Source organism: Falco biarmicus, chromosome 5, assembly GCF_023638135.1.
Source record: "Falco biarmicus isolate bFalBia1 chromosome 5, bFalBia1.pri, whole genome shotgun sequence".
Classification (NCBI taxonomy): Eukaryota; Metazoa; Chordata; class Aves; order Falconiformes; family Falconidae; genus Falco; species Falco biarmicus.
The window spans coordinates 53,323,628-53,350,279 of record NC_079292.1 but is presented as its reverse complement, the minus strand read 5'-3'; the positions used below and the strand labels follow the sequence as shown (position 1 = coordinate 53,350,279).

Below are 26,652 nucleotides of genomic sequence, written 5' to 3'. Positions count from 1 at the left end.
TTTTTGAGTCCACGACAATGAATTCATATATACAGTTTCACTGCTGTGAATTCAACTTTACTTTCTGTTGGTGGATCCTGTAATTTACATGACTGCCCTAGATGCTGACTTTGATGATGAAATTGCATTTACACATAGCTCTTCCTTTGTCTCTGTTGGAGTTAATTTAAGCCATGGATTTCACTAGCTTGCTTTCTGTTTGATAAGAAATGTAAGATGTAAATGGTTTGCTTTGTAGAAATGTTTTATTCATCCTTACACTGAAAACAAATTACTATTTCTTCTTATGCTGATTTGCTTTTTTCCCAGTTAGTCTTAACAGTTATCTAATAGCCACAAAATACAAATAGGTACATCAAGAAGGAATCCCAGTTTTGCTCTTTCCAGCAATCTAATAAAACATTTTGGTTTTTATGTACAATAGAAGTAACAATAAAATTTGCTCAAATCTTTTTTTCATATAGTGAGATTGTTAACAGTAGTCTTTCATTTGGTCTATGCTATTGCAATAAACATTAAAAAATTCAGTAGAGAAAATAAGATAATTGCAAGCATTCTTCATCAAGAAATATGATGAACTGGTAATTACTGACATAGTTTTTGTCCTGAGGAAAAATATACAATGTACTTACAGATGCCAAGAACACCAGATTAAGTAATGGCATCTTCCATATCAGAAATCATACAACTAACAAATATCTGATTAGCCTCTGTATCTCACATATTAAAGATAAAGGAGTAATAAAACGTCTTAAAATGATGTTAACATTCAGACACTGGCAATTTCATCCATATATTGTTAAAGCTTTTTGTTGTTGTTTTTACACTGATGTAGAAGACATAGCAGTTTTTCTATTCTGAAAATTTAGTGAGTAAAATTATTTTTCTTTCTAAAGAAAGAAGTTGATAAAACCCAGTAGTTAATCAAGATGCTACTAAAGGTATTTGTTATCCTAAAGGTATTTTTTATTTTGTGTCAGCAAAAATACTAGAAAGAATCTTCTCCATTTCAGAAAAACAGGACACTAAATCAGAAATTTTGATGAAAGGATGCTTTCACTTAAGTTGAATAGCATATTGCATTCATGAAAGGATAATAAAAATATAAATTACTTCTATTTTTTTCTAGATATATTCTAGGTATTCTAGGGTATAGTTCAATAAATAATAATACAGAAGTAGTTCACTATATAAGAAAAAGTGCTGCTTATCAAAAGCTCCGCAGGACACCAGTGATTGTATTCAATAAGAAGTTTACATCAAAGTAAGGCCTCATTAGCTATAAATTTTTGAGCTGCTCACTGGACAGGTGGTCCAGGGGCTGACTCTCCCCAGAGCCCTGGCAATTCACACCTCTTTGTCCACATCTTGTTACTGAGAGCTTCAGGCATGCTCCCTGTGCAACACCAGAGAACAGCATAATTACCAGCAGGGCAGTACCCAAAAACTGGGACCTAGTCCATGATTTCTAAAGTGGTGTGTTATCTGTTCTGATGACAACTGTATGCACATTCCTCAGTTGTTGCACATATTGCCAGAGCTACTCACACATGTATGATCACCTCACATAAACATTACACAATATATAAACTAGAAGTTGTTAATTTAGTTATATACCTTAGATGACTCCACCTAACACTGTCTGTGTTTCTCTATAAAAAGAAAAACTCAGAAACAGGCAAACCTGGAGATTTTTTTTTTGTTTGGTTGGGTTTTTTTTAAGTTATGTTTTGAATATTTGCTACAAGTATGTGTCATAGAAAGATTTGCTACCTAATCTGCACATGCATGCTTCAGAAGTAATTGGGCTTGTTTAAAGTGTGGCTGTCACTTCGAAACCTAATCAGATTTGCTGATCCAGATCTAAAGTTTAAAGGGAAGTTACACATCAAACAAGTACGGTTACCTTTGAGGTGCTATAGAGCTACTGGTTCTGTTTGAAGTTCATTATCCTACTATGTAACTACCAATTCAATGTTGCATCTGTCCCCTCTTGCTACATTGTGTCTCCAGATAACTAACTAAACAGCAATGATAATGTTCAGGAGAGAATATACATGACAACTTTGAGCTCTTCTACTCAGGAAAGCCGTTTAGGATTACAGCTATCACCACAAGTTCTAAAAGAGATATATGAAGGGGAGAGGAAACAAAAATTACCTTTCTAACGCAGCATTTCAGTGAAATACATGCACACTCACAAACCCATACAGACTATTGACTACTTTCACCAGATATGTTTAAAACTCATAACCCACTAGATGCAGACTTTTACTTAGCCCTTTTTTATCACTCTGCATTTGCAGTAGCTAACCTCAAGAGAAATAGAAAACATTTTTTTTAATAATACTGATTCTCAGTAATTCTGGTGTATTTGCAACATAAACAAACCATGTATCTATTATACCTCCCCCATGAAATGGAATGCGTACAGATGAATTCCTACCTCTCCATAGATACGTGTGTCAGATTCACTGCATAGAAATACTTCACAACCTTCTTGCATTTTACTGCACAATATTCAGTTTATGATATGTAGTTCTCCAAAATGTGCTAATCCCAAAGGTTCAGAAATTAAAAACCAAAAAACAAACAAAAACCCCAATTCCACAGTCCAAACCAAAACAAAAAAACCCAAACCAGCTAGCATGTATAAAAAGAAGTGTATGCTAAATACGTAGTTTTCCTTGGGTATATTTATTTACAGTATATTTCCAGAAACAAGACCATTATAAAAAAAACAAGCGATCATTCAAACAAAGGCAAACACCAGAATTCCAACAGAAGTGGAACACTTGTTTCAGAGCATGCTCATAATTGCAGCTGGGTTGAAATGCATTACTACTGTAACCTTATAAATCTTCCCAAAGTTGTTTGCATAACTGATATATCATCATGCAATATGGCTAAATCAGATAATGCTCTATCTTTCCTAAATTGGCTGTTTATATTTCTTATGAAAACCACAAGAGAGCAACCACGCTCATACACAACTAGATGTGTGCTGAAGCTTGGGGTCTTATAGCAGTTCAGAGCGCTTCAGAACCTTAAGGCTGTATTCTCCCTCTTTGGCCCTAGTATCACTCCTCCTGAAGCTTGTAGATGCAAAGAAGTCACACTCAGTCACAACAGTGGAAAAATTGAAAGACTTAGCTTCTGAAAAGCCAGTCCCTAGACCCCACCCATCAATACTTTGAAGACAATATTTGAAAAAATGTATTAACTTAAGAGGAAAAATTTTACTGTAGCTGAGTAGAAAGCCACAGTTAGAGCCCATGTCATTATGGTCAGCCCACCCCAGCACTCTTTCCTCCATCTCTAGTCAGGATGATTTACTGTGGTACCTTTCCCAGCCTGGTAGCAGTGCATGAGATCATGATACCGTAGCCTGATTGTAAGTGCCAGCACTCACAAATGAGATTAAGATTGTTAGGTTTAAGTATCCATGATGGTAACCCTTTATTAAATGCTGTACTTGTCCTCATAAACTGTTAAGCAATTAGTAGTTAACAGCAATTAATAGTTAATAGCAATTTACTTGCTCAAACAGCTTATTACGTCAGGTTTCTGAGTGTGGTTAATGCTTTCTTTGATGGGCAACTGGGCAAAAGGAAGAGATTTATCAATAATTATCTGGAATAATCTCTTCAATAAAACAGAAAACAAATATAAGTATATAGAGTAAATAAAGAAGTCTTCCTTCCCTCATTAACTATTTGGCATAGCTACCAAAAAAAAAAAAAGTCATCAGGTGAGAAAGCTGAGGAAAAAGTGATCATTGCAACTAAGAGGATACTAAAATTCAGTCAAAAGCACAACTTCCTAGATGGCAGATATTCCAGAAGAGAATTTCTTGTACTAGTTTAAAGTTGGTAAAACCGAAGCTGCTTGTTTGCATAAATTATCAACAGAACTCTACAGTAAGATGCTTATATTAAACATTTACCTTATAGCTCCTCAGTAAAAGGGGGAAATTTCCTATAATTGTAGAGAAATATTTCAATCAGGAGAAACGGGATTTGGTACTTTTGGTATGGAAAAAAAAAAGAAGATAATGAATTAAGGCTACAGCACTGCATCATGCCACTCATACACGGAAATAAATTTCCTGGTCATAAAAGCAAGATTTTTCTAAACAGCAAGAACATAAATCCTGCAGAAAATGGTACCTCACTAGTTCCCCTTTTCTAGGGAATTTATGTGCTTTTCTACTGGTTAATAAAAGCAGTGGGACTTAGTTAAATGTAGCAAAGATAAATAATAATTACAGCAATCATACTATACTATACTAAACTTTGATTTAGAGAGATGCAATCCTCTCAGTCTGAAGCCCTGAAATCTCTGTCATCACAAAAAGGTAATTGCCTGGAATATATTTAGTATATAGCCATCACCCATTAGTTTACAACAAATCTTTAACATTATCTGTTTCAGGCAGACATTTAGTTTAGCACTTTTGAGTTCATATTGTTTTACAAAGTCTGTGACAAGGAGAAGATAAAAAATGAAAGAATCACAGGCATCCAAAATAAAGCAGAAGGTAAGACTAGAGATTCTGGTTACATGCCAAAGTTGACATGCCCAGCTGGCCGTAAACCACTGTCCCAGGTGTGGCCATGCAGCCTGCAACTCAGCCCACCTCCAGCTCTCACAAGTACCACAGCTGTCTCACAGCTTGTCTGTAAACTGTTTGCAGGTAACCTGGCAGGCAAAATCCCCGCCTGGGTGCTAAAGTACCAAACAGCTTGGAAAGATAATGCCTCAGTATATCTGGGTTGAGCACCCTGTCTGTGTCTTGACCTGCCTGATGAACTGCAAACCTGACTTCGTCACCCAAAAGGCTAGCTGCCTGCACTCAATTTAGTATATAATCATCACATATGAATTTGCTGAAAGTCTTGAAGATATCTATGTAGGTAGACATCTATTTTAGCACTACTGGAATACAATAAAATAATTTCTTATTATGGAACAGAAGGTGGCACCTTGAAGCACCTCTTTTCCTTCTCATCTGTTTTGAATCAATAGATTTTTAATACTTTGTAAAGTTGTGCACTAACATTTCCATTTCCAGTCTCTCTTACACAAAATTTTAGTACCACCTTTATGAATAAGCCACTGAGCTATAATATGTTAATACAGTATTTTTATTTGAAGTGAAATATATATGCCTTCTACAATAAGAAAGCAATGCATTCTAACGTGGGAGGGAGTAAACGGACATCTAAGAAAAGTACAGCTCCTTCTTTTAATTTTGGAGTTATTTTTCAGTTGCATTCAGTGGCCAAAAATAACACAGCTAAATGAATTAAAATGCAGTGACAACACTTCAGTGTTCATTACCTGCTTGTTGGAAACCAAGAGCCAAAACCCAAACAAACCAAAACCCCAAGCATTGCAATCATATCAAATGACTTTCTCAACATGAGAACTGAATGAGGCTGCTTAGCAAAAGTAAAGGGGATAATAAAAGCTATCCTTTTTAACACTTTATGTACATAGACACATAAGCCCATATCTGCCAAAATAAAAATACTTGAAAATAATCCTTCCCCTCTGATCACGCTGAGCTTTGCATAAAGTTGCACCTTCTGTTTTGCCTCAGGAAGCCCATTTGACTTGATTTGCTCTTTTTCTACAAATTATGTCTAGATTTAAATAATTTTATTTGCTGTTATTAGTTAGCTTAAGTAAAACTATATAAACAAATGAGCATGCAGTCTTTACTGGGTCTTCAAACAACAGTTTGCATAAGAGCTTACACATTAATTTTTAAATATAAATTAAATGCTTGATTTATTTTAAATTATTCTCTAAAGGCCTTCTCTGTAAAAACTGGATAGTAGTTCATAGATACCTTTGTAAAACATTAAAAAAAAATCTTCCTTTTGGTATTAGAGAATTAATTACGAAATAAAAATATATATAACAAAAACAATTCATATGACTCATGTCTTCTTCACCTTTCCTATATATAGTATCTTATTTGTTTGTCTATTGTTGAAATCTCCATGTTAGGACTTCTGTATTCCAGAAGACTTGACCAAAAACATGAATCTGACAAACTTTATTATCTAAATGTGGTCATTTGGACTTGCTAAAGAAAGAGGGAGGTGAACGTACAAACTGTTTAACATGTTCTGTTTGTTCTTCCTAGAATGTTTGCTGTAATTTGCAATATTCCTGATTCTGTGTGATTGATCAATAAATGCTTACAATGAAAGAAAGTTCAGAGAAGACAGACAAGGATGATGTGCTCATGAAGCTCAGAAAAGAATGTTGGAAGTGGCCACAGCTATCATAAAGGAAGCTGAACTTATGCCAACACCAAGGAGACAGGAGGGTGGCCTTTATCATAGATAAACGGCTGTAACAGTTAAAGGGGTCAACTGGTTATGTCAATGGACCTCTCTAAAATATTCACTAGAAAGCAGCATCTTCCTGAGCCAGACAGACCAGCATAGGGGAGTTGCATATGTGGTTCAGCACAATAAAGAGTATAAAAATTGAGCCAACAGCAGAAGTGACTTTGAATTGAGCAACGGGTTTGAGCTGGCTTCAACCTACATATTCCTTCCTAGTAACTAGGAATGCCCAGTGACATGGCAGCTAGCACATAGAGAACAATAATGAGAATTATGTTCATTATGCAATTTCACTGTGTAGTGCAATTGCTATGAAGTACTTGCATTGCAATTTCAGAATATTGCTGTATCACTTTTCTAAATCAAAATGCCAGGTATTGTCAAATATCTTTACACAAGTAAATCTGGTATTAAACACTAAATCTTCCACATAAGTAATATCTAAAAGAGCCAGGTCATAGAGTATTGGGATCCAATATTCTGAAAACTCAGCAGCAGAAATTCAACAGCATGCTCATATTTCTTCAGTTCTTTAGAAATTGATATTATGTAGGCATGTGTGTAGAATGTTAGTTTATGTTTGGGCTCTACTAAAATGACAGACCACAGGACCACATTGCGGATACAGTCAGTTTCAAAGCATCTGAAAAACTACTGCTCTGAGGGATTGCAAAATGTTTCCAGAAATCCTGACTCCATTGGCAAACCTCTTAGGAATAACAATGTATGAGTGATTAAGACCGAAAAGCTTTTTCTATGAATTGAATTTCTGTTGAGTTTAAATAGGTTTCTATGGCAGCAGTAATGTCATAAATGATTCCCCATGGTTTAAAAGCACCAGGCAGCAATGCTTCTAGCACTTACTGCACTATTTTCAATCAAAAAAAAAATCATGCTGGAACCCAGATGAGAGATGTGCATCATCAGCCATACCCTCCATCAGACCTATTAATGTGGCAAGGCTAACCACAACAGAAAGTTAGCCTGTCATAGCACATCTTGCTAAACTAGATCCCAAGAATACCTTTATATTTTGGGAATTAAAAATTCCCAAAAGTAATCTGCAACTTGATACCTAAATCCAATTAATGGATTCCTCCTCAGAGGTGGAGTTACTGATTTATATAGCAGGGATTCCTCTATCTTGACTTAGGAGACTGACTTCAGATGTCTCTCAAAAGTCTGTTAGGCTTTAGAAGTCTAAACCAGTAACCTTCTTTTGAAGGGACAAGAACTAAACTACCAAAATTTGCAAAGAATGCTGGTGGTTTTATGTCATTTGACAATATTAAGAAACCCAAATATATCATCCCATGCATATATAGTTTTGTAAATTTTTGCCACCAGCAGCACAATACTTGGAAACACTTTCTTATTAAAGTCAGTTATATTGGACATTGTCTCTGGCTGATCCAAGTGGAAGTAACATAACTTTCCCTTCAGTCCTTATGCTATAACACTCCTTACACAGAACAAATTTATGTCATATTAAATAATTTTAATAAATTTGCACTAGAAACCCTACCTCAAGGCCTAGTACTTCATCATAATCTGTGGTATGAAAACAGAGAAAGATACTGTTTCTCTCTGAAGGAACTTAAAATCTAGGCATAAAAAAAAAGGCAGTAAATTGCGAAGGACAACTCAGAAACAATGTGACATGACAGATAATTGGCTTCAGCTACATACTGCATAATCATTTTTTTCTGATAAATCAACAGAAATTAGAAAGGATAGAAATCACAGCCACTGGGGCTGACAAACAAACAGTATCACAGGGCAGAGCTGAATTACAGGCTTTCATACAGTACAATCTAGAGCTTGATGGGTCTTTAATGAGTGTACTTTCCTTCAGTGCTTTGATTGCTGACTTTTCCTTGACAGTGTTGTGGGCCAGCAACACAGGCCATGCTACCTTTTGACACAGCTCACCTTCCAGAGGGAGCTCTCATTTCCATTCTCTTTTTCATCTTAAGTTGAAATAACATTATGAGTGTAAACATAGGATATACATTGCTCCTTTTCCTGATTAACAGTTAAGTTTTCTTTTCAGCAAAATGAAGCAGCTTGGAAAAAATGCATTAAATTGTAAGCAGGAAATCAAATGAACAAAATAATGGCAGAAATATGACAATAACTGAAGCTGATGGGAATAAAAGTAAAATATATAAACAGCAGCTAATAGTGTTGTAAGTGAAAATATCCTCAAATGAATCCCAGGATAAGAAATTCAACAAAAGTAAACTCCAGATTTCAGTAATCTTCTACAACAGAATGACACAACAATTAATTAAATGTGTGTAACATTTAAGTAAAACCATATTAAAATAGCAGTGAAGAATATAAGGATTTGTATGAGCATACAAATATATTGTTGCAAGGCAGATGGGCTTTCTGACAGGCATGAGAATTAACTGTGCCTGTTTAGGCTTATGAAGACATAGACAACACAAATACGTTCTTCTATAGCCCACCAAAAGCTACAAGTGGAAACTTGATACACTTCAAGGGTAAAGGCAAAATTACATACTCTGGCCAAACCTATGCTAATTACACATCCTCATCCTTCAAAACAGGGTAACTACTGGCGAATTGCTCAGTGGCTTGCCATCTCTGGCTCACAACAACTCCCAAACCAAATGACAAATTAGGAGATCCTCGCATCCAAGGATAGAAAAATATAGGATACAACAACATGAAAAGAAGTGTTCTGTACTTCCCTTCCCTTCGGGTGCCTTCTGGGATCAGCAGCTGTGTACATTCATGCCAGCTACGGAGATGTCTGTGTCCATAGCCTGCAATTCCATGATTGTATCATGAGCTGTCCACATGGCTGGCAGAATAAAAAAAAAATAATCTGCAGGCGGCAGCTGTAGTATCTGCTTGATATTTAATACTCAAGATGTCCTGCAGCACCTTCCAGTCCCTGACTCCCTGACTGTGCTAGGAATTCCTGAGGGTTTGCCATAGCATTGCCACTTCACTCTCCTTCCTGGTTCTGATCTTGGGCAAATGCTTTTGCTCAGAACAAATAGCGTTCATTTGTACAATCAGAACACCTCATCTCCTCTGCTCAGAGCTGGAGAGTGCAGGATACCATGAGGTGTGACAGAGATAGTCTGAAGCTCTAGGGTGAAGAACAAATGCACACAGTTTGCTGCAGGTCAGATCTTCATTAAAATGTAATTTTCCATGAGACCCTGTACAAACCCTTTCTGTTCCTTAAACACACTAATAAATGAACAACCACAGAAATGTCATAATTTTTGCCATGTGAGAATAGAATATTTTAAGGGGAGATCAAGAAGTGGACAGAATGACATGCCTTCTGGGATACCTTTAGAGAATTTTGCCTAGCTAAAATGTAAAGATACAGGTCACACATTTATAGCTACCAAAAAAGAATTATAACACAAGATAGTCCCTGAAAACCTGTCTCCTTACCCTGTGAGGCATATTTTCTCTGCAGAAACAACTAAATCCATTGTGAGCTAAAGCTGCCGTCAGGCATATGCCACTTGGACAGCTGGTCCTGCAGTTGGAGGTTAAATGAGACCTTCAAACTGTACCACTGTAACAGGTCAAACTTGTCCTCAAAGAGATGTAAACAAAGGATAATTAACAGGTATGTTATGCTGTTTGTGGGCAGGAGGTCACAAGACCAGACTGTGCTATGGAAGAAAGATGTAAAAGGAAGTACATGGGGTTTTTTTCCTACAGTAGCTCCCAGGAAGAAATGTTGTTCCTACGTGTAAGTACTATGCTTGCTTCTGGTGACGTGTCATTCACAAGATTGAAACTCACGATCATTTCCAGTGTTTTCCTGCCTCCGGGAGAAAAAAATAGAACTACCATGGGCTAATTGTGACTGCAAAATGCAATTTGATACAGGCTATGTCTTATAGATCACATTATATATCTCAATTTAGAAATACTAAACAGATTATGACCTCTTAGTCCAATTTTTACCCTTCATCTGCTTTTACCAACTTAATTTGGATTTGGCTTCAGAGTTAAAACAGGGGTAAGTGTGTGACAAAATAAAAATGAGGAAAGACTACCAGTGTGACTGCATAGCCCCATGTCAGACTTTCCAGCTACAGTCCATGTAATTTATGACAAACCATAGTCTTTTAAATAGTCAGGCAGGTAATTCATTGATTAACTGGATCAAATAGAAACAATATCTTTGAAAGGATGTAGTTTCTCAAGATTTATTGTTTACAACATATAGTTATCAATCAAAATTGACTCCTTTTCAAGATAAATACTGTTGCTTACCCATTATTTTAAAATCAATTGAGTTGAACAAGTGGTTAGTTCTGTATCTATTTTCATCTGCTTTAAGAGAAATTTTAAAGACACTGCTTATGGAACAAAAACATGTATTATGAAATTTAAGGATGGAATTTTGAAAAGAAAACTAATTTAAAAGGTAACAGTTACTAATAAAGCTTCAGTAATGATACTTGCCTGAAAAAAAATGCAAAAATCCTTCTGAAACTAAATGGAAACATAAACCTCCTTTTGCATGAATGCAAGAACAAATAGATTTCCACTGTAAGCTTGAGCTAATAATACTTCAGTAATTTTCCAATTTTGCTTTACTATAACAGTAGATCAAAGAGATAACATGCCAAATTTTCATCTGATGAAAATGAGCAAAATATATTGAAGTCAATAGCAAAGTGCTTATTTAATTTGCCAGAAAAATTAAGACTATTTTAAGAGATACTTCTATCACTTGAAATCCAGTAAGGCTTTTTTCACAATATGCACAAGCTATTTTTATTTCTTTGATAATTTTGCAAAGTGGAAAGAGTTCTGCTTCTCTTCTTATAATCTTGTAACCAAATACATTCTTGGTCTCCTTCCCCTCTCCCTGGTAGGGATCATGTCCTTCAAGGGGAGGCACAGAATGAGCTCGTGACAAGAAGACAGTAAGGACTTACAGGAGCAAGCCAGCCTCCAAGCACACCATCCAAATCTAAATCTAACTTGGATCTATGCTTCAAAGTATCCTCAACTGATCCTTTTTCAATTCTCTCAAAATTAATCTATTCCTCAAATGCATAACTAGTCAATTCCATAAATCATGACAAAAGTAAAAAATTGTTAATAGTTTTTGATCCTTACCTGGAGGATGTGACCATAAAGAAGACAGAAGAACTCATTTTACTTTTTATTTTATAAAAATAAAATAAGGTTATTTCTTCAAGGATATTTTTTAAATTAGTATCTAAAAAAAGGAGAAACTATTCACTTCATGTAAAATTTATTATGCTTTCTCACTACCCAGTTTTCAGAATTATGTTAATACTACTCTCAGAACAGAAATTTAGACAGTCAAACTAATCCTGAGAAGTTTTTAAAACTAAGATCTGAAAAGGATTCTTTTTCCATTTGTATATAATTTGGATTAAGTCAACTTTCAAAATAATAAAGCCAAGAAGTAACCCAATATGCAAAAAAAAAAAAAAATAAAGTAGTCACAGTAGATTTTTTTTTTTTTTCATTATTTGTTTAGGGAATAATCTATTCATGTGGAAAAAGTATATGTTTAAAAGAGAAAAAGCGTAATATATTTAGCAGATAGCAGGATGCATTTCTAGAAGTAATTTTATGAAGTTTCTTTCTGCTCACTTGTCCCTAAGTATGTTTCCTTTTGTGCTTTGTTTAATTTTTAAATATTTTTCTTATTTCAAATTGTCTGACTCTTCACACTTCTCCCTTACCCTACAATTATGCTTACTGTACAATTATGCATTTTATGATGAAAATACAAGATAAGGAATAATGGAATAAGAAGCCAGTTTATATAAAGTTGATATTGTTGGGCCTCTAGGATGTGTAACACAAAGGATGAACATATCTAGATAAAAAATAAAATATTTACATACATACAAGGATCAGAAAACTAATAACTGATGGATGACAAGCTCTCCTAAAGATTTTTTGTGCTGTTTTATTTACCTAGATTAAAATGCATCAACAATTTGGTCAGAAAAGAGAAGATTTGCAAAATACATTGCATCCTCCCCAGGTAACTTTTAATACTTTTTCATTCATATGGAGCAAGCGTAACGGTGCATTTCAAAGGTCAGGTGAAATTCTAACTCTACAGAAGGATCATATTCCTACTCCTATATTTTTGCAAGCATAAACTAATCCACACTGCAGCAGCATTAGAATGTAAAGGTAACATTGGAGGGAGTTTCTCTTAAATTTCTTTTAATGGTCTGTCATCATGGTTCCTCAGACAAAGAAAACAAATATGCTCTATTTGAGATACACAGTTCAGAGTTCTCACAGTATAGATTTTTTTTCTTCTGGCATTTCCTTTGAGAAACTGAAATCAAGTTTAATTCCTGCCTTAGTATTCCATTCAATCATTATTGTATAAAGCATTTATGCATTCCCAAGCCAATGACCTCCTTGAGACACTAAGGAAATTCAAAACAATCTTTAGTGTAAGCTTTTTCCTCTGAGGCATCACTTGCAATATTGGTATGGTTTCCCATTATTTCTAACTGCAATCTGCTTTAAGCATAAAACAAGTATTTAAGTTGTTTTTTTAATTGAATTATTTTTTATTTGAAATTTTAATTTCAAATATTAATTTGAATTATTAAAATAATTCCTTTTCTTTCTTGAGCCATGTTTGTTTATTCTTAGCAGGCAACTATTAGCAATTTAATAAACCAGAACTATTGGCTAGGGAAACAATTACAACAAAATTTCTGTCTCACCACTCAAATTGTGATATATTTATATGTATATATAATTACAGTAAAAAGGCTATATTAGAATAGCGCAAGTGCGTTATTTAGGTGCCAGTACCAGGATTACAGTTGTCTACAGAAGTGCCTCATACACACAAGCCACTATTATACCATCATTCACAGTTTTGTCTATTGGAACTCAGGATACCTTCTCAGAGGACTCCTCTGACTCACCTTCCCTCCCCCCTCAGTCTCTAGACCTGAGACATCTTTCGTATAAAACTTGATACATTTCCAGGAACAGTTTTCTTTCCAGTGATCTCCTTTTTTCAGTTGGGAGACCTGTGGCACTGTAAACTTCCTCCTCCACTCCTCACCTGTCTCAGTTCATGTCCCTCCTCCACAGGCACTAGCCCCAACTCCATGTTTAATGATTCATCATTATTTTCCCCCTTACAGTTCTTGGCTATCCTTTTTAATCTAAGTATTATTTTCTTCTAGTCCAGGATTTTTCCCCTTTCCCTGGGACAGCTTCCTCCTTTGCCTCCGCCTGGTGACAGCAACGCTGCCACAGCAGCGAAGACAGAAAGGCTCCCAGTTTGGTTAAGCAAAAGCTGTACACCAAAAGCAAGACAGACCAGGAGACCCCAGCGCCAAAAGTAGGTTTCAGGATCAATCAACATTAACTATTAGCAGTGCTGAAGTCCTAGCTCTGTTCTGATTATTTAATCCACAAAATGTCTTTGGTTTACAGTCTACAGTGATTTTCATTTTCATTCTGTGAGTAGCTTTAAACACTCATCATAGAGGCAAAGGTTGGCTTGAGTGGGGTTTTCTGAACATATATAGGGCTCATATTGCCCTCAAAACTCACATGTTATTCTCAAACTCCCCTAGTACTGTTATAGCTAGCAACCACAATAGCAGCAGCTACTGCCATTTTAAATGACAAATTTCACGTTATGGGATTTAGATTGAAGAAACGCTGGTTTAACCCACTAAAGCAACTAATTTTTCTCATTATCTGTGTCACACAGAAACCATTCTACCATTTTTTGAGGAATTAAGATGGGTTTACATAGATTATAGCTGCATTTTTAGAAACCGATTCCATTTTAAAGCAAATTTGTCTGGCAACATATTCAACCTATGCTGGGGAAAAGATACTCTTTCCAGTTGTGGGGCTGGATGTGCCTCAAGCTATCCCCATGTAAATCAGAGTGGTTTAGGTCTGCAATCATTGCTGCTGGGGAGAACAACACCCCTACAGGCAGGGCAGGCAGGAACAGCTACAGGCTCTGATCACAGCCATGAGCATCGAACAAGGACCACAGGAAGGATGTAATCACCCATCAGACACCTGAAGTGCAATTTCAACTTAACCCTTGTGTTAACAGACTTCACAAGAGAAATCCATGATTTGCCCCTGTGAAGGTTCAGGACCAGGACAACAGTGCTGAACTGTTGAACACCAATATTAAAAGTAAGTAGCATGAACATGACTAATACTGATGCTCTGTGAACTAGTTATTTACTGTCATTTTGTGGCTGTGCTTTTATGCTTTCGTTATCCAGCTTAGGCATGGATTTTAATAAAAACTAAAGATTTCAACATAGATTAAAAAAAAAAGGGTGTGTGTGTGTTTAAACTTTGGCTAAACACATTAGAATATGACTGTTCATCCTTTATATATATATTTAATTTCAACACTAACATTTGTTAGAAGATTCAATCAAAACCTTCATTATCATATTTTGTAAGAAAATAGCATGTCCATGACTTTATGTAAGCTTAAATCTTCATCATTATTAAGATTTCAAATAACTGTTTTGAGACTTAGTATAATTCAAACAATCTCAACCTATTGGACACTAGTTCTAAAAGCATATTTTTTATATTTTAGCATTCTATAATATTATAATGAAAAAACAACTGATTGCTATTTAAAGTTACATTCTTTGCCATCACTTATTTCAATACAATAGGAAGGAAAAAACCCCACCACCTATAAGTTGCTTATGTTGTTAATTAAAACCCCAAGAAAATAAGATCTTTCAAGTTTTCATTGTTGCAGCACTCTCCAAACTATCAAGCTGCAATAAGGTCTTTTACCATCTCATACCAGCATACTCTTTGTGTAGTCACTCTACTGCCTTCTCACCTCATCCAGGGCACGTGTTCTCTCTCCTCTTGCTTCCTCCTCAGCTGCTCTCTCTTCATTGGCTCGCAACCCCTTAACAGAACCAGCCACAGCTGCATCTTATCTACACCGGCCAACCCGCCGCCCCTGAAGCCAGCCCACAGCTGTATATTGTCAATGCTAATTAGCCCAGCTTCATTCCACTACAATTAGTTAGCTTAATGGAAGGATTCCTCAAGATCTGAACATAAAAATAAACTAAACCTGAGGTGATTTATTTTTTGCAGGTCCTTGTCCTAACTCTTCAGGACCAGGACACTCACGTTGCTGTCTTAAGCCCCTGCTCGCTCACTTACCCAGAGTAGAACCTAACTTGCTACAAGTTTCCAAATCTGCAGTGCAGAAAAAGTGCAGAACAGGAAATGTCAACCCATTTTCAGACACGCTGGGAATGACATAACCTGCTATTTGGGGAGATTTCATCTTTTAGGAGACTGAAAAGTATTGTAAATGTTGAATAACGTCCTTTTCATAATAATTGGCTATTTAAACTGCCAAGAGTCAGTCAACATCTTTAGTAGCTATAAAAATTTAGATGTAACTGAAGCAAGAAAGAAGAGCACTACATGTTGCAGATAAGTAAGTCTGTGATTTGATGTACTGATCGAGTTACAAGTAATTGGAGTTAATTCTTTTTTACTAAAATGAGAGCTGAAGATGTTTAGTCAGATACTTCCATTTAATTGAAATATCAGCATATAAACAGTATTTAACACAAACAAACAAGTTTATGACTAAGAAACTGCTAGATACCCCAAGTAATCTAGATACTAGTCTCAGAGGACAGTCAGTGGCCATTTCATCACAAACTTCCATTGATCATAGTGAGTAGCAACTGTCCATGCCTTGAATAGATTAAAAATTAGTTTAAATTGTAATGCTAATAAAATCACAATACTTGACAGCCACGTGGCAAAGACAGATAAATAACAATTTTAAAAGTTTTTCTAAATCCATTTAGGCTCTTATTTGCCAAGTACACTAGTCACCTTTCGAGGACAGTTTCTCCCAGTGTTTCATTGATGGGGGGACAGTTTTGACCTTTGCTGGCTTTGTGTTTGGTGTTTTTCTTTGTAAGGACCAGTAAGAATAGTGGGATGTATACTTTGTTTTGATTCATGATGGTGTCGAAGGGAATACAGCTCCTTGAAACTGAATAAGATAGAGTTATTAGAAGGGTAGGATGACTGAGCCGGCTAATGGCTGCAGCAAAAAGTCAAGCTCTCTTTCTAGCTCTCTTAAATGTGTTCAGAAAAGTGTCAGGCAAGTAACATTTAGACCAGAGTAGGAGGGTACAGCAAAGGGATGGATGGTGTTCTTTTGTTCTTGCAAAGGAATCTGCCAATTGGCCTTTGCCAAATGAGTTATTTCTCAGTCACTAACAGCTCGTGGCTCTTCTGTATCTCTGTTTCTAAGACAAATATAAATTCCAGAACAGTAGTAAATGAAAGTATCTAGGAGCATCACTATTATCTAGAAATGTTTTTCCTATGAATTAAATCTGTCATGGAACGATGTCCTTCCATCTATTTTCTGCTAATAGGACTAAGAATTTTGTCACTAGTAATACAGAGGCAAAATGTTACCAAACCAATAAAAATCTGCTCTTCTCCCCAGAGGACATCTTTATATGCATAGATTTCCTTTAAAAGTCAGACAAAGCATAGTTCTTTCCAAATCTAGATCTTCCTTCTGTGTCTTGAAATCCTCCTCACTTAAGATGTATCTCAGAAGCAGGGGAGGAAATAAAAAAAATTAAAAAGGCGTGGGGTGGGGGTGGGAAGAGAGAAAACCAGTGAGGAAGTCTAGAAGAAAACAGAAAACCCTAGGTAAGTTTTTCTGTCTTTTTCAGCTCCTTTCTTGAAAGCTCATGGAAGCTGGTTTGAAATGTAGCCTCAGGTTTTTGGGGGTTTTTTTGCTCTTGCAGATGGCGGCTCTCAGAGGAGTCTGGAAGCTGGAGATTCCCATCTCAGTTACTGGATGGATGTGGGCAGCGCTCACACGGTGTGTAGACTTGTGTGAGGCATGCTCAGAGCATGGCTACACATGTGTCCTGGGCGCAGGTGCTGGGCTGTGGCAGGGGGCTGCAGGGGGCTGCAGGGACCCTCAGGGATCCCCTGAGGTGTGGTTGGGGCTGCCCTGTGCTGGACACAGCCAGTTCCCACTGGATCCAGCTGTGGGGGTGGCCGCTCTGGGAAAGTGTGTTAAAGATGGGGCAAAACAACTCCATGTGTGCAAAGAGGAGGGAAAGAAAAAGGGAGTGAGAAACTACAGTGTGGGCATCAAAGTCTGAGAAGGAAGAGGAGGAGAAGATGCTCCAGGCAGTGGAACAGATATCCATACTGCAGCCCATGGAGGACCCCATGCCGTGCAGAGGAAAGTGTGAAGAAGAAGGAGCAGTGGAGAGGAGATATTGACTGACGCCAACACCCATCCCCCACACCCACTTGCCGCTCGGGGTGGGGAGGATGGAGGGGCTGGGAAGGCAGGAGTGAAATTGGGCCTGGGAAAAAGGGGGGTGTGTGTGTGGAAGGTGTTATTTTAATTTTTGTCTTTGTTTCTCGCCATCCAAATTTATTCTAATTGGCAACAAATTAAACTGATTTTCCCCAAGTCAAGTCTGTTTTGTCCATGTGGTAACTGGTATTGTTAACCAATCTTTATCTCTACCTATAAACTTTCTCATCCTATTTTCTCCCCCTGTCCGGTTGAGGGAGGGGAGCGAGAAAACAGCAAGGTGGGCACCTGGCTGCTGGCAAAGGTCAGCCTGTAATGACAACTCAGCCCCTCAGTGGGCCGCAGAGACAGGAATGCCCAGCTAAGGGTCCTGGGTATTGCGCTCCAGCAGATCTGCTCAGTAAAGCTGTCTGGTAACATCTAGTTTCTGTGAACCCACCCAGGCAATATTTTTTTTCATATAATACTCTTTGCAATGATATCGAGTACTGATTATAAAGCTGCTTCCCAGGATGCAACAGATAAGCATCTATATATTGACACGCTGTAGTTGAAAACAGAGTTAACCATGTGGTACTGTGTCCATTCCCAGTGCATACACGAAAATTAAAATCAAAAGAGTGTGGACAAATCCCTTGCTAACGCATCTACAACTCCTAATTCCTGATTCTGATTTTGCAATTTTCAGTCTCTCAGATGAGTAGAATCAATGCATTGGGCCTGTGTCAGTCCAAAATGTTGTAAAGTTTTGGAGTGCTTTCAAAGCTACGCTGGGACACTGATGCTGTGCATAATACAGCATCACCATGAGTATGGAGCCACATAGTTGCGGAGCAGGGCACTATGCTGTTGCTAAGACATGAATTTGCCAGTGATGCATCTTCCTGGTTGCAGTGCATTGCTGCTATCACTTTCTAGCTTACAATTTAACACACTCGGCACAGCTGGCCAGGCAGCAGATCTGCCAGCTAATTGCCTGTCAAGAGGTCTGGAGCAGAGGCAGAAACATTGAGCTGCACAGGGAAACAGAAGATGAGGGCCAAAAGATTAGTGTCATGCTCAAAATATAAGGCTGCACAGTCACTGGCAGTGAGAACAAACTGAAATTGCTTTTCTGTTGGCAACTGTTAATGAAGTAACTCCTGAAGACTTTAAACTATGTAGTTTGGGTAAAAGCTTGAAAAAAAAGAAACCTCCTTACAGGTTTTTTTTTTCCCTCCATGGACAAAAACTAAGACCTCTATGTGCCAAGTGCCAAGAGTGTCTGACACTTGAAAGTACCAGGTGATCACATGAAATGGGTTTGTAGCTTCAGGGGGTAGGTCACCACTTGGTAAACCACTGAATCATCTGATCATCAAAAACGAGCTGAAGGAGTTGAGCTGAAAGCTCAGGGGGCTTTCATAGCAACCTGAGAAAGTTTGGAGGCTTGTAATTATGTTTTGGCTTCTGACTTTTTGTTCCTATGTGTAGTAGTTCTGGAGTATTTTTACTTTCTAATCTCAGAAATGTTCCCAGGATAGAAAATATAATTTCTGCTTCAGCTTACCTAAGAATATAGTCATTTGGCTTAAACTTCAAAAAAAAAAAAACAGGCTCAGTTTAATCACGTGAATAAACTTATTCACGTGCATAAACTTATGAAAAAAAGCAGGTTTTAATCTTTGATAGAAAAAAAAGAAGTATCCAGAAAGCATAGGAATTATAGTTTCATTACCATTTGGGAGAAAAAGAAATACACTGATATTTTAAGGCTTCTATACATTAACAAAGCTTTCTGTCTTTCTCCCCCAGTTAATGTAACCCTCCCCAACCACCTTTTGAAACATTGTAAAGAATTAAGATTGTTGCTGAATGAAAACCAGCAGTTTTATAAGATGCTTCTAACAGCCAAATTTTATAAAATATAAGAAAACTGCTGTTTTCCTACAGAACTACTGTAGAAAATGTCTCTCTATATATGCTCTATATCTTGTCTAAAGTCATAAAATAATGAAAAAATATGTTAAAAATTTACACACATTAAGCTATGTAAGTAATAAAATATCTAACTAAACACAACAGCCTGATTCACATATGCTGGAATTAAAAAAGCGGTGTATTTTCAAAGTAATTACTCTAAAATTTGTAAGTAGCTCTATGAAGAATTCCTGAAGGTATGTATCCCTTTATACAGAACAAATGTGACTTTTCCATGAAGAAGTAGTGCAATAGCAAAATTCATTGGTTTTGCACTTAACAAATAATTAGTTTTCTCTGCAGTTATATGCATTAAGTGTTTTCATTTATTATATGGAGCAATTTCATTTTAGAAATCATTGACTTAAGTTCTGCTGTTTCGAATGAAGAAAACAGCATGTTTAATACCTGCCACCACTTTCTTTTGTGTTTTGCTGTTCACATTTTTAAAGTGGACCTCAAAGAGCAATAAAGAAAAAGGAGTGTTAATACTAAGCTCAAGGTCATGCAACCACAGCACCTGGCTCTGCATACAAAGTGTTCTGTCTGTTCTGACCATTAGTTTGCAGTGTTTCCAGCCATCAAGTAATGGCATTGAGATATCAAAGTATGATAGACTGTTCTGTCTAAATTACTCTACATCCATCAGTAATTTCTGTCCAGGCACATTAGAACACATGTAAGAGTACATCTGCAGACATTAATTCTTATCAAGAAATAGTGTTTGCAAAGTATATAGCAATTGTATTGGTTGTGTAAAGACTAATCTATAAAAATAATACATACATACATATATATATACACACACATACACACACAGTGTCAAGATTTGAGATATCGTACATGATAAGACAGCAAACCTAGCAGTTAAGTGGCTTTTATTATCCCACTAAACAATATATAAGAGAAAGGAATAAACTGAAATAGGGTATTACTATTGCTTATAATCTCAGTTTCTTCACTCAGCTTCTCTCATGTAAACAATTTATAATAATGAATGATAGAAAACAGAAAGTTTGTGTGGGAGTAAAGGTAAATTGAAGCCTATAATGAAGACTGTGGAGGTGTAAACTTCACAGAGCAACAGCATGCAAATTAGATTTTTTCATTTGTGGGAAACGGCCCACAAAATTGTACCTTGAAAATCATCATAATATCTGAGTTCTCAATTTTGAATATATTGCAGTTTCTTCTTGAGTTTCAGTTATATTGCAGGTTTTGCAGTGTATTTCTACTAAGAAAAATTATACACTATACACCCTTAATATTTAAAAACATGCTTACATTTGCTATTAATAACATTAAGAAACATTACTTGGGCTTAATAAAGACTTCTAAAATATTTTAACATATGTCCCACAAACAATGTATGTTTTCTGTACAGTTTTAGCATCTCAAACTCTGCTTCTAGATGACCTTCCAGAAACGTATGTTAAGTCTGAGATTAAGAGCCAGAAAACTCAGATCAAATGTATTGTGCCCTTTTTTGGCTAAACAACTGAGTTTTAGAATTCATTACAACTGTATAATTAATACCATGTAATTAAAATGCTGAACCAGCGCAATATATACTACCCAAAATTTTTATGCCTTTGAGAATCCTCTATAGCTATCCCTTTTAAAAAAGGCAGAAATACAAAGTTGAGAAATTAACAGTAATTACAAGAAACCAGAAAACATTTCAGAATAATGTAGCCCAATAATTGAAAAGTTACCATGCATTCAAACAGTTTCAGCTGTAGATTTGACAGCCTTAATGGCAGTTATTAAAACTATGGTTCACACAGGTAACCGTGGGTTTGGAATGCAATGGAATAAAATAAATGGTTTAATTAATTTTCTTTCTCATATATTACAAAGTGCATTAAGTTTTTACTTTAGCAATTTTTTTTCTAATTAGCATGAGAACAATCACTCATAATATAAAAGTGTACTTATGAAAAAGCCTAAGGAGCTGGGTTTTATTCAGTAATGAATAGCTATATAAACAGTTTCCAGTCATCAGGAAACCAGAGGATTTAGGAATGAATAAAACACTTTCCAATTATTAATCAAGTTTTAGATGACTTTTCAGTTACAGTATTTCTCTGAACTGAAGCTGGATCTGCTTTTGCAATTGTTACCGTGCCCCAAGAAGATCTTGTGCCAGGAGAAGTACTTGTAAAGCAGAACTACCTTCCCTTCCTGTTGTCCCCACAAGATGCTGGTGGAAGGGTGACACTTTGCTCTTGCTGAAGACTTTGTGCATTTGGATGACATGTAGGTGTTGGCAGGGATTATATTCTGTCTCTGAAAAGGATTCTTCCATATCAAACAGGACTTCTAGTCATTATTAATTATAAATTAAAAAATCTAATAAAACCAGAAAGTAATTTGAGGAATTCAAATGCAAAAACCCCACCTACATAAGATAAACTTCCACTGAGAATTAATTGGAATTCCTGAAACGGATTGAATGCTGTGTCTCCTTGTTAGAAGTATTCAGATTTAAGAATTTTGGTTGTTTGCACCTATTTATAAAGTAAGAATTTAAAATTAGGCCTCGTGACCACTTCACAATGACTTTGGGTGTAAATAAATAATAATGGCAAGAGCTTGTTTCACCTTTGTGACTGAATGGTGTTATTTTTCACTGGGGAGGAAATAAACAGTAGTTTTAAACATGAAAGTTTTTATTTTTAGTTTTTTTACACTGAAAGTGAAATCTACAATGGGAACTATTTTTTTATTAAAGACTATTTAAGAATAACTTTTAGTTCACGGAGAGATTTCAGAGACAAATATTAAAACCTAGTCTTTCAACTGAATTCCAAGAAGTTTCACTGTTATCTACACATTGTCTACACTGTTATAGAAACAGGTTTTTTTGTCTACACTGTTATAGAAACATTTTTTTTTCAGAGTTTCAGCTTTGAGAATGGTCTTTAATGTCTAGGCTAAGCTGTTCACCTAACCTACTGCTTAAGTAAAAAGACCCCTCAATGACAATCCATCCAAGCTGTCTTAAGGGGGGATGATTCTTCACATGGTATATACCTTGTTTTCTTGATTGAAAGCAATTGCATCATAACTCAATTGACTACCAAGTTTTTAGGAGGATACAGTCTTGTGAGGTAATATTTGTCCTAAACACAATCTTAAATTGGGAAAACAGGGTTTGTATTCATTTTAACCACCTACAAACAAGGTACCTAAGCCAATATGGCCTTTTAGGTTCTCTTTTTAGTCAACAGAAAAAGACTGATACTGTCAGAGACCCAACAGGTGAGACTGACTAGCCTCTACTGTCTCTACAGCAGAAACAACGCTAAATTCAGCACTAAACTTTAGACAGGAAAATCAGGAGATTGAGTTGGAAAAGCATTTAATGAATTCTAAACTTTATCCTTTTTCTTGTGGAGGTTGATATATTTCTTTGGGGGATAAAAAATCCCCACAGCAGTTCAAAGAGAAGGAACAAAATAAAAAATGGGGGATAGCCAAGAACTGTAGTTTACAATGACAGCTCTTGTGATCTCTAAAGGTAAGAGTAAGGATGTTTGTGTTCAATGGGTTAATGAATTGCTTACTGATCTTAATGGCAATGGATATACTCCAAAGACTAACAGATAACCTCAGAGTTTTTGATTTATTTCATTAAGAAATCACCTATTTAGAGCCTGTCTTAATGAAATTTTCAAAAACAGAAAACAAACTAAAAGAAACCAAACAATTTTGAAGTAATTGTTATTGTACTATATATATATTGTATATTTTTATACTGATATATGTACTGGTATATATATTTATATACCTCTATAAATAAAATTGAAACCCTGCATTTTTTCACGCTTGTCAATTCTGACATATTATTATCTTTCATATTACTATCTTCTGTTAAAAATTGTACTATTTAAAGACTGTAATACTAAAATTGCCTTGGAGAAGTTAAAGGCATGTTACAAATCTGGAAGATATTGCAGATTAATCATACACTATGTATTAAGGAAGCTTTTTTTCCTCTGCATAGAAGCAAGTCTGAAACTGGAATTGAACTGATTCCATGAAGCTGTAATCATAGACAAGAATTTATAATATTGGTCCATTCAAGGAATGTATTCAGAAATCAACAATGATTCAGATAGTAAGATGCAGTATCTTCTAAGAATGCAGTGTAAAGAATTTTTCTACGTTCCCTTAAGTGCACAAACTTTCCAGAAAAAAGATTGTTTTAACATGTTGAATTTTTTTCTCAGATAGGAAGAACAAACTAACTTCTTACCAGCACTAAATCACAGTATTTTTTCTCTTAGCTATTAGATACTTTAACTATATTGTGCTTGTACTTTGATTATTTTTATATCATAAAAGAATTTAAGGTTATGGAAATGTTTATCCAGATTTACTTCTATCAGTTCCCCTATAAATATGATAATCTTTAGCTGAAAAATAAATTATTAAACATATTACATTATAAAAAATATCTTCTATATAATGCAGAACCATGGTCTTTTCTCAGTGGTACATCCCAAATTCTCATTAATTTTACCCTACTAATGCAGAAAGGTTCAATTTTAGCCCAATGACTTGCCATTATCTGAATAGTTTTAGTAAAAAAAGAAAAATGAACTATTATACTACAAGTGAATGATTTGATTCTTTTGTTAACAAATTATGTTTCTTATTCTGCCTTTCATGAGCAATAGTAACTCCTCCTTTCCTCTATTTTAAGTCATGGGACATATTTGTTTAAGCAAGAAAAATGAAATTACCTTCCTTCCAAATTTAGTGTTACACATCTTTATATCAAAAGCCAATTTAGAACAAGGTTAAGTAGAAAAAATACAGCCTCTCATTGCTTTCCTCATTTTGCCTATTGTTCTGCTGATTTCAACTGACAGGAGCATTGAGCTGGGTGGGAAGCAAGGTAAATGCAGAAGGAACAGTGAATATATTATCATTGTCTTTCTTCAGCTGCACCATCAAACCATATGGAAAAAAATGACAGTAATTCAGGATTTTGATAGGCTGAGACCTCACTTGTAGTACAATATTCATTGACCCTGAAACATATAATGTGAAGTAACCTCAAGATGCACAAGCTTGAGTGGGCAAAAAAATATCAAATTCACATAAGGAGGCTTTGCAATTAAATTACGCAAAAATCCAAGATATTTTGAACATACATTAGGGCAGGATATGGTCCTTTGAATGTTATTCTCAATGCTCGTACCAGCAGCAACCGTCATCTGAAAAAGGGGGCAACAGAGATTCTCCTGAATGGAACAGAATTTTGCACAGTGCTACATTATATTTAAATTATACCATGCTAACAAGATGAATGTTATTATCATTCAAGCAAGCTGATCTAAGAGAACAAAAATGTGGCTCAACTGAAATTCACACAAAAAAATTGAAAGTATTGTTACATCTCCTGGCTCATGAGGTGCTGAGAACAACCAGATAGCAAGTCACCTCAGCATTCTGTACTGCATTTGCAGAAGCGAACTCTGAAGCACTGTCAAACAGTCAGATAACTATGGAGAAATAATCATAGTTCCATGGTTAACTTTAATCTGAGGTGTCTACATAAAGCAAGAAGTTTACTGTTTGTGAGGTCTGAAGAAAGCAGAATCTTCTCCCTCAAATTAAAACATCTTATGGAAAGACATTAAGAGAAGTAAACCTATTAAATTATTAGGTAGAATATATCTATGAAATTGATAAAATTTCCATGTTGTCTCATACTTCTCTGTTGTACCAAATAATCAGGAGTGGCAAAATAGCAGGAAAGAAGCTATGTGCAGTTAAAAATCTGGAAGTGTCTTCAGCTATCTGAAGAATATATTTTAGCATTGAATATTATTTTTCCTCCTTTTTCATGACTTCTTCATTTATTTTTGCAGAGCCCAACATATAACATTCTTCTTTAGAAAGACCCTGACTAGCAGGCAATCTGACCAGATGACATTTCTTCAGATTCAATATTTACTTCAGAGGAAATCAACAACAGAAATTTTCAAAAAGTTCTAGAAGTACTTTTTAAACCTCTGGTTCAATCTATCCTGACTGCCATTCAAAAAACGCAAACAGTTCTAGACTAAATGTCTAAACACTCTTTCTATTGCTGAGAGCATATGTAACAATACATTCAACATTCATGCTAATTATAGTTGAGCTTCATCGTCTTTCAAAGTAAACATTGACCTAAGCTTTATTTTGTGACTATTTACCAACTCAGTTCAGTATACCTGGAATTCAGACCTGACAAAAAGACAGTATTTTTGGATTCACGTATTTTTAATAGCACAATATATCATTTGGAAAATACAACACATTGCAAGATGTGTTTTATAATGACTACTATTATAATTTATGAGGAATTTAAGCCTGACTGTATATTAAGACTTACTTTTGCAGTAAACAAAAATGTGCACATTATTAATGTTTAATAACAGCCACAGGCATGTATCCATGTTCATCTATCTAGAAGCCAAATATTGCTGATGATCTTCACATTGTGATTTGTACCACTTTTTAAATATTTTAAAGTTTTAAACTTTCGACATTTTAAAGGAGAATTATGCTATTAGTGGTAACAAAAAACGAATTTTAAACAAAACTCTCCATTACGCTGGCAAGTTCTTGGCTTCTGTTAGATTTCCCTTCTTTAGATTAACACCCTTAAAGATTTGAAAACTTTTTTATTATTTTTTAAAGGAGGTTTCAATTCATACAAAGCAGCTACTTTTGAAAAGGTATTTCCATGCAAAGCAACTTCATGGTCAATTCATGCATCATAGATGGATCTTTAAGACCATCTTTAACAAATTCTGTTGCTCTAGAATTTTGCAAGAAAAACACAATCCATGTTATGTCAGCATGACACCGTTTTAAATAAACAATATCTCAGCACAAGGATACATACACATTATAAATTTTATCCATTCATTACTTCATCTCACACAT

The 26,652-nt window shown here is 35.6% G+C and overlaps 1 protein-coding gene across 11 annotated transcripts in view; it reads right to left on the bottom strand.

Annotated features, from left to right (window-relative positions):
- Positions 1-26,652, bottom strand: part of PPFIA2 (PTPRF interacting protein alpha 2) — a 352,109-nt gene that overhangs the window by 142,807 nt on the left and 182,650 nt on the right. For 5 of the 11 annotated variants that reach the window (XM_056341426.1, XM_056341429.1, XM_056341424.1 and 2 more), the window contains exon 3: positions 24,870-24,932. The exons of the other annotated variants lie outside the window; for them this stretch is intronic. In XM_056341426.1, the coding sequence (XP_056197401.1) occupies positions 24,870-24,932 (63 nt within the window). The remainder of the gene's footprint in view (positions 1-24,869; positions 24,933-26,652) is intronic. 11 annotated transcript variants of the gene reach the window in all.